Source organism: Acanthopagrus latus, chromosome 15, assembly GCF_904848185.1.
Source record: "Acanthopagrus latus isolate v.2019 chromosome 15, fAcaLat1.1, whole genome shotgun sequence".
NCBI lineage: Eukaryota > Metazoa > Chordata > Actinopteri > Spariformes > Sparidae > Acanthopagrus > Acanthopagrus latus.
In genome coordinates this window covers 2,169,906-2,184,725 of record NC_051053.1, presented here as the reverse complement: position 1 = coordinate 2,184,725, position 14,820 = coordinate 2,169,906, and the positions used below count along the sequence as shown (strand labels likewise).

General features: G+C 41.1%; 1 protein-coding gene and 1 long non-coding RNA gene across 3 annotated transcripts; one reads left to right on the top strand and one right to left on the bottom strand.

Annotated features, from left to right (window-relative positions):
• The first annotated feature begins 1,954 nt into the window (after positions 1-1,954).
• LOC119033837 lies at positions 1,955-5,404 on the top strand. The gene is made up of 4 exons (XR_005079382.1): positions 1,955-2,169; positions 2,822-2,940; positions 3,480-3,517; positions 4,326-5,404. It is a non-coding gene; the product is annotated as an uncharacterized LOC119033837 (long non-coding RNA).
• A 188-nt stretch (positions 5,405-5,592) lies between these two features.
• On the bottom strand, positions 5,593-14,820 carry si:dkey-191g9.7. 2 transcript variants are annotated; one of them, XM_037124402.1, is made up of 3 exons: positions 14,202-14,820; positions 12,780-12,908; positions 5,593-12,048 (listed from the first exon to the last, which is right to left on the bottom strand). In XM_037124402.1, exon 3 carries the CDS (start codon positions 12,039-12,041, stop codon positions 10,509-10,511), a length of 1,533 nt encoding a protein of 510 aa, XP_036980297.1. In that variant the 5' UTR covers positions 12,042-12,048; positions 12,780-12,908; positions 14,202-14,820; the 3' UTR covers positions 5,593-10,508. The 2 variants fall into 2 exon arrangements, with proteins under 2 accessions (XP_036980297.1, XP_036980298.1); XM_037124403.1 differs by lacking the exon at positions 12,780-12,908.

The following is a 14,820-nucleotide window of genomic DNA, read 5'->3' as shown; positions in this document are numbered from 1 at the left end:
CAGGACCGTAGCGACTAGAGTCCTACACAGTGAGAGTGACGCAATATATATTTACTGCAATGGTTCAGCTGCTTCACAGCAACTAGTGCATTGCCCGTAGGAAGCATGTATTCCTGTAGAAAGTGGGAGGTTAAGTAGTTTTTTCATGGATGGCCAAATGAGGTTGTGTTTGAAGGTGGTACGTCAGGGATATAATTGTCTGTTTTTGACAACTTTTGATTTTACCATTATATTTCACCTTGAAAACTATTTACCTTGCCTTGCTTGATGTCATTATTTTCAGCACAACCTCACATGTGTGACTGTACAGTTATTTTTTTCATTTTGACATACTATATTAACACTATGGACCTAAAATCACAAAATAACAAAATCAGAGTAGGAAAAATATTTTTTACTGTGAAAACCACAAATATGTTTAACGAACCAACTTTATTAGTTATAAGGCAAATATAAATTGTTGTTTGCTAAATGTGTGCATAAGTTTTTGAAATTTACTGCCTGTTCCACATTCAGCAGTCTCCTCCTTGTTTTGGCTTACAACACAAAAAACGACTACACTACACACTAAACAGCATATAACACACTAACTATCCACTCCAAACACGCTATGTGTCACAAATCTCTCAACTCTCAAATCTCGCCGTCTCTGTCGCTGTATGTATCACCGCCGGTGTCCCTCCCACAACTTCTCCTGTTCCTCAGCAACCAAACTTGATGCTTGCGGACACTTTCGTGCCGTTTTTACCGTTTCTTTCTGCACCAGACACAAAGCAAACGTGACGGCAATGTTCGTTAAAAAGCGTGGTGGACATTATTTACCCTGAGTCCGGTTCTGGACCTGCCGGTGCGTCCGGTCCGTCGACTCGGGAGGTGGGCCGTGTGGGTTATAGACATATAAAGATATCTTTATGTCTATGGTGTGGACTAGCAGCTAGCTACACATGAACATCCACAGATTCCGATTCCACTTTGTTGTCCTCGGGATCTCATCAGACCGGAACAGACTCGGTCCGGACTCGTTTAGTGTCATTAATCCACAACAGTCAGTTTAGATGCACAGAACGGGACCGAACCGACAGTAAAATCCCGGTTAAGCTCGCACCTGCAGGTATCAGAATCAGAATCAGAAATCATTTAATGTTCCGCAGACGGGGAAATTTGTTTGTCACAGCAGCGACATAATATTACAGAAACAGAAACATATTGCAATAACAGGAACAATAGCAAAAGATAAGCAATAAAATTAAAAAGGGAAGAAATAGACATATATACATATTAACATGATGTAGTGCAAAAGTAACAGCATTTTTCTTTCTTTCTTTTTTTTTTTTTAACATATAATAAATATAGAATAAATATGGGTGTTAAGGAAATTGACCAGCTTGTCCATCGTCCTGCTCTCTCCCACCACCTGCACTGAGTCCAGAGGGCATCCCAGGATGCAGCTGGCCTTCTTCATAAGTTTATCAAGTCTCTTCTTGTCTGCTGCTGAGATGCTGCTGCTCCAGCAAACTACTCCATAGAAAATGGCTGATGCCACCATAGAGTCATAGAAAGAGGTCAGGAGGTCCCCCTGCACCCCAAAGGACCTGAGCTTCCTCAGCAGATACAGTCTGCTCTGACCTTTCTTGTATGTAGCTGCAGTGTGATCAGTCCAGTCCAGTTTATTGTTCATGTCAACTCCCAGGTACTTGTAAGATGTCACCATCTTAATGTCTGTTCCCAGGATGTTCACCTGTGTGCAGGGTTGTTTGTGCCTGCAGAAATCCACCAGCAGCTCTTTGGTGCAAGGTGTGTTGTGGGAATGGGCTCTGCAGTGATTGGCTCTGGTGCACACGTGACTATGGTGGCTATGGTTAACAATGCTAGCAGAATTGTTAAATCATTTCTGAAATAATTTATTAAAGGTATCATTGTAGTCCAAACAAATGCGATGTTGCACACCCTTGAACCAAGCAGCAGCCATGTTGAAACTCTCAGATCAGTCTGATCCTGATCTGCAGAGATATTTGAGGCACACACACACACACACACACATACAGATTTCTTGCTTTTATAGAGAGATTGTAGAGCATGGAGCCCCGCAAAAGTTCCCAAAAGTTAGCTTTTGCTAATTTCTGCTCAATGTAATTCTTCTGGGGCACACCGGAGCAACACTTGTTCAAGGTAAAATGTTTAAAGAATGACATTTTCAAATCAGTAGTGCATCGGAATTAAATTAACATGAGTAATTAAGTATGTTGGTGGATTGTCCCCATCTAGATTAGAAGATTCAGAGAATATTAACAGATAAAAGTTTAAGCTAGCATATAATAATGGTAATAGGATAATGATAGCAACACGTGCAACAGGCTAAATTTTAAATTCCGTTCTCTAAATACAGCTTAATCCAACGCTGTCAATTTATACTAGTAGCGAGGTTAATGTGTAAGGAGTGTGATTGTAGTTAAACATCAATTAGATATCATTGAGGCTGCGGAATGATGGGTGAAGCTTATGATATGATGATATTAATTATAAACTGAACATTGATGTCTCTCACCAACGCTTTGCACTGACTCAGTACCATCGTCAGTGTGTTTCTAGCTTAAGAAAGCTATTTTGTGAAATATTGCAGCCCATACAATTATACAATAGCCTACTATATTAGGGCTGTCAGTCCTTATTTGATATTTGAATATAGATGCAGTGATGCCACTTCACAGCTCTATTTTGCATGCTTCATGCCAGGAGTGCTGAGTAGACAATAGCGAGACTGAAAACACGTAATGAATGTGATGTTTTTCAAGCAGTCATACTAAACAAATGTCCCTAACAGGTGATATCATCTTGCACATATTTGGGAACCTACAGTAGGAACACTGTGTTGTGGAGCATCAGTGATGCTGCAAGCCAGGAGTACTGAGTGGACCACAGTAACACTGGAAACATAGTAAGGTAGGTCAGGCATAATAAATCATACTAGATGGGTATCACCTTGCAATATTATTAAAGGAATAATACTACACATGACTATTGCTATTAGTAATTTTTTAGTCACAGCTGTGCCATAAATTCTGCATTTTTAAATCTTATACATGTTTAGTTTTTGTTGACATCATCAGAAAGGTGTTCATTCTACTTTATGTTATTTGTTGAGGTCAGAGTGGATGGTGGTGCTGGGCTGGACTGCATTATCTCAACAGTTGTTGCTTATATTTTGCCATCAAGTATTTTAATGGAGAGGGCAACATGTCAGGAACACTGATGAATATAATGCACTGCAGTACAGCAGACACTTGGCAGTCAGGTTCTGGTAGTTGGTGGAACAGTGATGCTGGCTTTGCCCTGAAACACTGTCAGCTTTTCTGAGGTTGCTTGATGTTGAACCCAGGCCATCTTTTAAGTAGTGTTTTTTCCTGTTTTTTTTTTTTTTTGCTTCAATCCACAACTTCACCCTAATGAATCTCCTGATGATCTTTTCTTTTACTCCACAGCATGATGAAAGCCTGCTGTTTTTAAGGAATTCATTGTGGTAAGTGCATTGGGAAAAACAAGACTCTGTGATTTATTATGTATCAATGAGTAGAGGAAGTTTGGGATAAGTAAGAACAGTTAACAAGTAATGATAGAATTCCATTTATTTGCAATGAATTCAAATCCTATTTCCTATTAGAACACAGTTATCATCATCTGATATCATATTATCATCATCATAATGCTGTTGTGAATACAGACATATTCTTCAGTCAATTGGCAAATCATTGTTAGTCACCTGTTAGTCTGCCTCACTCAAGTCTGAAGGTTTAGAAAAAAAAGAGAAGAAAATATTACGATTTTATTGTTGTCAGCAACTGCACAGGTTTAGTAAAGTCAACAGAGTTCAAAGCAATTAACATAAGTGCATATATATTGCTAAGTAAGAATAGTTAACAAATCGTGATAGAATTTCATTTATTTGCAATGAATTCAAACCAAATTTCAATTCATTTGCCTTGGAATTCCGATTAGAACAGTTATCATAATGCTGCTGTGAGTCCAGACCTGTCTGTTGGACTGTTAGTCTGCCTCACTCAAGTTATAAAGTAAATAAAATAAAAACAGAAAATGTTATGATTTTATTGCTTTACAGGTTTAGTAAACATAACAGATGTCGAATCGATTAACACAAGCATATAAAAGTTGCAAAGCAAAGCATTTATTGACCATTATTTACAGATTCTCGTGGTTTTCCTATTGTTTTCTATTGCCCGCTAAGCACTTCTGGGAACTTTTGGCGGCTACATGGACCACATGATCCGCCAGCATTTTGAACTTTCATTGTCGCCGCTCTCTGTCTTTAGGACTCTAGTAGCGCCCATCCAGGACACTGAGGCCACGCCCTCGGCATCTTTACTGGGTCTTTGATATCTTCATCTAAATATCTGTCTTATCGTTGAAATAAACTAATACACATTGTTTTTGAAAAGGCAATTAAACTTTAAGAGTGTTTTGACTGTTAACAAGCAACTTTTTTCTATAGCAACTCGTAATACTTTTTAAATGGTTAACCATTACAATAAATAATACATGTTTAATGAACCATGGCAGTGTTTCTTAACTGTGGAATTACTGCCAAATCTAATAAACTCTATGTTGACTGTTTATCAGTGATGGCTATCACGAAGTTTTACCTGAACTTCTTTTTTAGCATAGAAGAAGTTAAAATAAGTTTCACACATTTAAGTCAAAACAGGCCATATTTTGTTTGTCTGTTTGCTGTAACTGATATTATTTCCTAAGTGATTATTGGTCCTGTAATAATACAGAGAAATGCACAGATTTATACTATAATCTTCAAAATGGTCTTGGTGGATGGATGACCTCAGCATTTCTAAAATCCTGGCTACTGCCCTGCCTGTTCATACTGAATATTGCATTATGACTATTTTTGTACTGCTTCGGTGCTGTTTATCACAGTGCACTTTGAGTACAGTATTGTGGCAGTGTAGGGTGTTTTACGTTGTTTACATAGAATCATCTTTGCAGTGCAAATTTACTGTGTCCATGATGTTAAGATGAAGCCACACCCCTTCCTGTGGACCCCTTGGGTCCTCATTGTCCAAGAGTAGTTGAGTATTCTTTATGAACAGTAACATTAGATAAAACAGAGTCATAAAATAGGGTACAGCTGTAACATATCACAGACTCCTGATACCGTACATATGTCTACAAAATACAAATAAAGTTATTTCCATGGTTTATTTCCATGGTTTCGTCATGGCACGTCAGCAGAGTGGCAAAGCATCATCCTTCATCGTTAAAATGAGAGAATACAGAATTGATCAGAGGTTTTATCATTTATAATGATAACAGGGAGCATTCTGTAGTTTTGGAGAATAAAGGTTAATGAGTAGAGAAAGACCTCCATTGGCTGATTTTCTTCTGCCTAAACAAACTAAATTATCAAACTCTGTTTTCTTGACTGAATAAACTGCATAAACAAACTGACCTTAAAGGACAACACAATTTATACTGTGTTACTTTGTTTACATGTGGCAGACCCTGCCACCTTCCTAGCTTCAAACAGTGTTTTGGGACCTTATTTTCCTCTGAGAACAGCTTGTTTTATTCACTTATGGAAAAAATACATATTAATACACATATTAACTCATTATTATTGTAAATATCAAAATTCAGAGTATGAGTTTCTTCTCCACAGCTACACAGTGCCTCTTTAAGAATAGAGATTGAGACATATCATCAGTGTTTTAAATAATTTGATGATGTCTTTGTTTAGCCCACATCTCACCTGGAAGTGCAATATGACTTTGGAAAAATAGCTCGACATTAATCACTATCATCTCGCCATCACTATGTCACTATCATCTCATTTTCAACCAACAAATTATCAAAATAATTACACAGATTTGTGTTTTGTGACACGATGAATGTGGAATGTGTCGACGACCTCACCGTGTTGAGACAGCTGACATGGAGCTCTAACACCCACAGCTTGTCAAAAAGGCCAAACGGAGACTGTTTTTCCTCAGGAAGCTGAAGCAGGCCTGGCGCTCACAGAAACTGTGTGACAACTTTTACAGGAGTAACATCGACAGCGTCCTGGCCAACTGTGCGACGGTGTGGTATGCCAGCTGCATGGCTGCCAAACACAAAGACCCACACCGTGTGGTTAAAGCAGCCCAGCGCATCAGTGGGACGGAGCATCCTACAATGGACACTGTTAATGCTGCCAGGCTGAAGGAAATAGCCAACAGCGTCTGTGAGGACTGTGCACACCCCAGACACTCCCTATTCAAACTGCTGCCTTCAGGCACCACCAACAGACTGAGGAACAGCTTTTACTATATATTTTATTTGATATACTTTCCCTTTCTTACTTTGAACTATTTGTTCCTACTGACCTGAAGAGAAAGCCATTCACAATTTCATGTGATAGTGACAAAAGAGGAATAAAATAAGAATGAAATAAATAAAATAATGGCCTATCTCTTTGCCAGCTTGTCTGTGGCAGGTGATCCAGTCCATCACTACAAAAGCAGTGGTGCCACCATCATGCTGTTGGTCCAAGTAATATAGCTGGCCGTGTACTAACTACTACTATTAAACATGTGCCAACCAGCTAGCTGATGTTAATATCGACATCTTTAACATTCACTCTCACAGGGGACTGTTCCCTTCTGCCTCGAGACAGGCGTCATTGTTCCTGTACCAAACACTCTGCTGTGTCTAGTCTTCATGACTACTACCCCGTGACTCTCACACCCATCCTGTTGAAATGCTTTGAGAAAATGGTTCTCCAAAACATCAGAGACAACATCCCAGCCAGCCTCGACTCTCACCAGTCTGCTGTCAGAACCAACAGATCCATGGAGGATGCCGTATCTACTGCTCTTCATTCAGTCTTCACACACCTGGAGAATAAGAACAGGATGCTATTTGCTGACTTCAGCGCTCAGCATTCAACACAATCTCAACCATGAAGCTGATTGGAGAAGTTAGCATCCTGGGCTTGAGTACAAGACTGGATAAATGGATATTGGCAAATGGATATTGAACTTCTTTTACAACAGACCAGATGATGCCACCATCATCAGCCAGATTCCTCACAATGATAAGAGTTCCTATTGGGAGGGAATCAAAAACGTTGCACAGAAAACAATCCTCTGTCCAGTGTCAAAAAAGACAAGGAGCTGATTGTTGCTGTTGTTACTGCGAATCAGCATCACAGAGAACCTTAAGATGGCTACATTTCCATGCCAATGTCTTGTCAACTTTTACAGAGGATTAATATAAAGCATCCTGACGGGAAACATCACAAACCGGCATGGTTTGTACATGGCCCAGGACAGGAAGTGGGTACAGTGGGTGATTTCAGCTGTCCAGAACCTCACTGGCACCATCGACAGAGCATCAGTGACATCAGTTAAGTCGCATGTCTGAACAGAGCCTAAAGATACTAAAAGACAACACCCACCCAGCCACAGTCGGTTCACCCTGCTGCCATCTGACAAGAGATACAGTCGATCCAGAAGTATCGGCTGCTATATCACCAGACTACAGAGAAGCTTCATTCATCACGCTGTGAGACAAAATTCATCCTCCTTCGTCCACCATAAATAATACATTTTCTTCTGTAGCAGGAAGCAACAACAGCTTGCACAACAACAAGTGAGTGACAAAAACAGCAAAAACACAATTTAGCATTTAAAAGTCTTTGCAGCCTAACATCTACCAAGCAGATCACAGTTTCCAGTCAGTTTCCATGATTTTTATTGCTGGCATCAAAGTTTGGGCACATTCTTCTTGTATACACACAGTTTAAACAACATGTATAAGGACCTTTAACTGACAAACTGATAAGGTTCACATCGTAATTAATTCAAAATGTCTGAGTTTCCACAAAGTGGGAATGTCATATGTCAGCATTTCTTTAATATACAATTGCGTATAATTGGAAACTTTAGTTTACTTTGCATTCAGAGTAAATACACACTCTCAGATAAGAATATTAATATTGGTTTCATATCTGTATGTCCTGGAACACCACACCACCTCTCTTTTGATGGAGCAAAGATCTGTTTGTCTAGACTACACTGATAACCATCCTATCATCTGAGTCTGGGTAGACTGCAACAGATTGGCAATTAATCTAACTCCACACAAGATGAAACTAACAAATACGAATAATGAAGATGAGAATTATTAAACAGGAAAACAGGAATCCATTCAGTGTCCATTTTACAAGCTGAAGTCTATAGGTGTCATACCTGATGTACATAGTGTTGTATAATATACAGTATAGTAAACTATACAATCTTTACATTTCAAAACCTCCACAATAATAATTCAAGGGTTGTATTTCTTCCAATGAAAAAGGGCTCTAGTTTTTCAACCAGAAGCAAGAATACCTGACAATCTGCTGTCTTGTCACAGCCAGTAGCAATTTTGTTTGCAGCTTGCAATAACACTTTCATCGAGTGTGTTTATACATCACCTATAGTTTCAGCATAAATGACTTTCAGTTGTCTAACTATTATATCCAAGAACAATAACATAACACTAACTAAGAAAACACTAACACCTGCAGTGGGCCCTTGAGGCTGCAATGTTCATTTCACTCCCCAGTAAATACCAAAGTATGAATGAAGTGGTTGTCCTATGGCAGAGGTGATCAGTTTTGCACTTGAAACCTTTATGAAAAGTGGCACGTGTGTGTGGAATGCAGATGGCATACTGTTCTTACACAGCAGCAGCACCGCTACCTACCACACATAGCACACATGGCAAACTCTTCATCTTATTTTCTTTTACCGAGACTATTGCACCATGCACCACTGCAACTATGCAACCATTTCTCACTTGTCTTTGAATTGTTGTATGAAACAAAATGTATTGTGATTATCAGTGAAAAGGTCATTTTTTGTTGGCACTGCCATGTCTCTACAGTTACCCAGAACAGACAAACCAAACACTGGCTCTAGAGAGGGTTCTTTTTGCATTTTTCAAGAAGTAGAGACAAGGGCTAATCTGTTGCCTGCAAACTGCAACCTCAGTCAAGAAGGAAATATATCCAAGAAGCAGCATGTCATTTTAATCACATCCAGAATAGCAAACAAACAAATAAACAATCAAAACAACAAAAACATAAAACAAAACAAACAAAGTCCCTTTCACACATTCACTGCAACTCCCAGAGGAGCTGTATGTGTGAACACAAATGTCTGCATTATTTCCCCATACTTTACCATGCCAGCTTCCTTGTCCACAATCCCAGTGAGCCACATGTGACAGAGCACACAACTGTCCAGAGTGAATTCACAGTGAGTGAGCAGGCAAGTCGACAACGCATAATCTTCTGCGTTAGTGCTGGTTTAATCAGCTGTGACACATAGTCATGGGAGCTTCATGCGCGGAGTATAGCTGCTTCATACTCATCTCTGCTTGCCTGTATACTACTTTGCACTCTGTTGTTACTACTGCAGATACATCCAAATACATGCAGTATTTGAGAATAATGCAAAAACAATTCATCATTCTGGAGCAGTCTGTAACCTGCTGAGCAAAATCATGATAAATATGCAGGAAAGGAAGAAATGCTTAAACTATTTTTATATAAATACCCGCTAAATAACCATGTCCATCACATATTCAATAAAGGACTGTCATCTTTAAATATTTCCATAGTCTGAAATCCCTAAACACATACAAAAGACGTAGAGTTAATCTATTTTGGCATGGAGCCCCCTTTGTAAGCAATCTATCCTCATTGTCTGAAACAAAAAGATAAGTGTAAGTTAATTTTGTCCTTTACTTTTACTTTTAAGTATTAGAAAGTAAAAGTAAAGTATTAATACGACACACATTTTTATTGTGCATGTGTTTTGAAACCGTTAAATCTTTAAATCTCATTGGCTTTCACTGTCAGGCGTCCACTGACATGTGCTCTTGTTCTACAGCCCAGTCAGCCAGGAGGAGAGGGAGCAGTAGGTCTCTGCACTGAATTACATTTTTTCCCCGTCTACACATTCATTATAACAAGAGTAGTATTTATTACAGGACTGTTGTACTGTATCAGATCAGTTTAGGTGTTGTTTCATTGTGTCTCTGTCCTGAAGGTAGTTTATCATAAAAACACACCTGTATGGCGAGGCTCTCAGAGAACACTGGCAGTGCACAGCTGCAGGAATAATGTTTTTAGTGGCTGAAATATCTAACCATAGACAACAACTGCTGACACATAAAGATGTAGTCTGTTCAACTTGAGTCTTATCTGTAGCACTTTTTAGTTTGATTTCCATTTTTAATATTGATTACACAAATCTCTGAACTATCACTGAATCTATCATGTGAAGATTTTCCATTGGTTCTGGTGTGTAGGCCATTTCCTGTAGTGTACAGAGTATTCTGCCCTCTGTATACCTTCTTATCAGATGGGTCACACTTGAGGCTGAGGCTATGAGTTGCCATACTGGCTATTGAACACAGTGTTCAGGAGCTGTCCTGTCCATCAGTCAGCCTGTCAGTTAGTCGACAGCTGAAGTGGTGCGAGCGCAACAAGCCGGTGTTCGGATGGAGCTCATCATCCTGCTCCTCTTCCTCTGACGGCCAATGATCCTGCTCTGCTGGGAGGTGTTGGCTTTCTGCTGAGCCAGCTTGGCTGCATGGTTTGCTGTCTCCTTGATCTGCAGCTCCAGGTGTTTCTGGATGGCCAGGCCTAGCTCCTCAGGATCCACAGAGGCGCCATACACTTCCCATGTCATCCCTTCTGCATCCCACTTCACCTCCTTCACTGGGGACTTGTGAGCGCCACTCAGTTTCTTGCCTCCATCCCTGCCAGTATTAGGAGTTTTGCTGTGGGAGGTCTCCCTCTTGCTCTCCTCTGCCAGACAGATCTGTGGGAACACATGAGGTGTGGCGGCCTGCCCTGTCTGCACCCCAACATCTCTCAGTTCTTTTTTGGCAGTCATAGTCCCCATGTCCCGGGTCACTGTTCTGAAATGGCCACCAGGACTGTTGCAGCACACCTCTAGACCAAAGTGTTTCTGGGATGGTGGCCCTGCACTAGGAGGAAGCGTTGCCATCCAAGGACAGTTGAGATTGCAGCAGCGCAACAGGTGTTTGGCATCCAGGCCTGTCTCACTGACGGAGGAGATGAGACGAGGCAGGGTGAGGTGGTTCAATGCTAAAGGAGGTGCCACTGGACGCTGGATGTCACAGCTTGACTCTACAAGGCGTGGTAGCACCTGGGAAGGGGCTGGGATTGGCTGGGGATGGCAGTAGGCAGCAAACGTGTCCTCAAAATTGGTTTGATGGATATAAGAACCATAGCAGAGTGCCTTGTCACAATTAGGGGGAGGATGTTCCTCTTTTTCCTCCACCTCTGCTGCTGTCGTTGGGGACGAGATACATGCACACCTAGTGGGAGGCTGTTTTACACCAGCATCTCCACAGCTGGCCCCCCTGCAAATAGTGGTGATAATGTTGCATTGTTGCAGCTGCATGGGCTGCTTGCAGGCTAACATGGAGTGACTCTCAGCCTCTTGGATATTCTTATCCCCTCCATGGTAAGCAAGTCCACAAGTCTCAGTGTCTGGATCTGTGGGGGCAACTCCCTTTTTAACCAGAGGTAACGTGCCTGAGTGACTCCTGTGAACTGGCAGGGAGGCTGGTGTCATGCTGTGCACAATTCTGTCAGTCTGAGGGTTGGCACTGATTGCATTCACGACTCTCTCTTGATGATATGTGGGCGTATGTGCCTCAGTCAGACTATGAGGGCAACTTGAAGTTTGTTTCTGTTCACCAAGCTCACCCACACTGCTGTGGTTGGTTGCTCCTTTAGAAGGAGGTTCTGAACGTTCTTTGAAGATATCACTGATCACCTGCTTTGGCTCCTCCTGGCAGGTGTGACCTTGTACTCCAGCCAGTCTGGAGGGTGATGTTGCCTGTGTGCAACTCTTGGAGGTGTCAATGAGCAGCTGCCCGGAGTGTGGAGATTCCAAGGAAACAGCTCCCACCAGTGGGGGGAGGTCGGACACAGAATGCCTGGCCGCTGCCATGGAACACCTTTAAGAGCAGATGAATAACAGAGTGTGGGTGTCTTACATGTGATCAGCTCAGACACAAAACACACAGAACATGAAAATCCCATAAAGAATCACTCAATTCTGAAGTCGTTTTGTATCAAGATTGTAGAAATGACTTTTGCCAGTTGAACTGCTCTACTGAAACTGGCTTCATTTTTGTAATGTAATGTAAATAAAAACAATAATCAATACAGTATCACTGATTTTCCATTTGTCATATGACAATAACAGGGCCTGTTTTAATCATGTGACAAGATATAGCTGTATTTGATCTAGAGTCGGTTTTTGTTGTGCTCTGTGAATTTAGAACTAATTCAAAACATGGCAGCTTGACTCCTAATTGAACTAAAATTGGATTGAATATGAACCTGTCCGCCTATATCTCCTGACCTGCTCAGCACTGCGTGGGTTGCTTGATGCAGTTGATGGTGTTCACCAACTGCATCTTTTTGCAGCTGCAGAGCTTTTGGTCTCTGCACAGAATCAATAACATAATATAATAATACACATAATAGCAGACCTGGCAACCTCACTATGATAAAAAGAATTCAGGAAGCTGCCCAGAGTGACTGTGTATTAAGAAATAATTCTAGCATGTAACAGCAACTTTTTCTCTAAGTGCAGATTAAACAAGTGAGATACAATATGTGAATCATTAGGCTTTAGAGGTATATCATTGAACTTGGAGCCAACAGCTAACCCTGTCCCGACCTGGACCGCAGCCTCAGATGATGGTGAGGGTCACTGTGGGCAATGGGGGTCAGTCAACAAGTCATCCAGAGAACACAGCTGGACACCAGACTGGGACTGAACACCTCTGAGACCGACAGATAGCTCAGTCTGTAGACAGGGATACAGTACAGAGGTGATTTACAGCAGCTCTGACCAGGACTGTGACTTCAGGGATGAGAGGATATGGCAGGTGGGTATAAAAATAGTACTTCTTCTTCTACTACTACTAAAACAACAACAACTACTACTACTACTACTAATGATAGTAATACTAATTTTTATATATATATTTATATAGCACCTTTAAAAACTAAGCTTACAAAGTGCTTTGCTAAAAGAAATCAGGAAGCTCAGAAAGACGATATTAGACAGTACAAGAGTCACAAAGCTGCAGAGGAGAGCGATAGATGAACATCAGCATGTAGAGCCAGAAGATTTTCACATCTTTCTCTGTGAGCTGAGGATTTATATTGACCAAACCAGGAGTGATCGTGGAAAGACAATCTGAGACTGTTAAAGTGAGCTTAATTTAGTTTATGTCCAGTTTGAATGAAGTATGTTTTACGATGAGTGAATGAGACAATTAAGGCAGTCTTCCATGAAAGACAGAAACTTGACTACTGCATTTTTCTGTTTAGCAAAGAAAACAGGCATAAAAATGTTCCTTTTTGAATAGATTGTGAGTTTCTTTTTTTCCACTTATTAGACCTAGTAATGAACTTGCTGCATTTATTTACTGATTTTATATCAGACCTTCACCTCTTGAAGAGCAAAGTGGTGTTAGGAGACAGGACAGGCCTGGGCTAGCTGGTTAGCATATAAACTTCAGTAGTCTGTCTGCTGGAAGGCAAATTAATGCACTATCATCTTTTTTAATAGATGTGGAGTGATTCTGATCTGGTGAATGGCCGACAGGACCTACATTACATCATAAGAATATGTGGTGTTTGAAAGCAAGTTACAGGATCCAGACAGCAACAACTCAGTGTTTGTTAACACTATCAGGCCTCCAGCTGCACGTAGTGTCTCTGAGATTTCAATCTGAATCCTAAGAACTTAATTTAATAGAGGCTGGACCATCATTATTGAAATTACGTAAATATAATTTATTTGTAGGTGTTATTACAGAAGCTAGTTTAAGACATTGAACTTCCAAACCTGATATACAATTCCCTCTTTTACAACACTGTGGCACAGCTGTAGGAAAACACTGACTGACTGAAGGAAACATAGTGCAGCATCTGTAGCTGCTGAAACCTTCTGCACACTGTCACATTCACATTCACACCCATGAAGAAACGTGCTCACAGAAACAGATGCAGCAAGAATTGAATTCATGCACACATACAAGAACAGTGTATTCAGAAAAGAGGTTTTAAACATTTCCATCCACCATCTTACCTTTCACAGAGAAACACTTGCTGCTGATTCTCTACCCTCACCACTTTCCTCTCCCTTTCGGATGGATCGGATGGTGGGTGCTATTCCTTAGAAAGCCTTCATCCTCTTCCTCCTCCTCCTTGCATCCACAGGTGACCTCTCCCTCTCCCTCTCCCTCTCTCTCTATCTATCGTTAACTCCACTCCATTCACTAGCCGCCTGTGATCCCTCTCTGCTCCCCCCTCCACTACTCTCCCTCCTTTGTCTCAGCAGCCCCCGGGCTGTGCACAAGATGGAGGAGACCTTGAGATAATCCTTTCCTACATCTGATTACAAATGTGAGGATACAATCTTCAAATCCCTGCTCTGTAAGAGAGAGTCCAGCCGGTTAGTGGTTGGCTTAAGCAGCTGTAGTGGGAGACGGATGGAGGGGGTGGGGGAATGATAATGAAAGGAGATAGTCAGGCATGCAGCGTCATTGTCCCTCCACCTGGGAAGGGGGAGCAGGACTGATGCATCAATGAATGTGCGCACTACAGAGAAAAAAAAGAAGATGTCCTATGTTTCTCCTCCCTCGTCTCCTTTCTCCTTTTTTATCTTAAGCTCTACTCTGAACCTGGTTACTGGTTTAGTTTCACAC

Bases quoted from the DNA above. Each gene is read 5' to 3' on its own strand.
- si:dkey-191g9.7 (XM_037124402.1), bottom strand. From the start codon at position 12,041: ATGGCAGCGGCCAGGCATTCTGTGTCCGACCTCCCCCCACTGGTGGGA.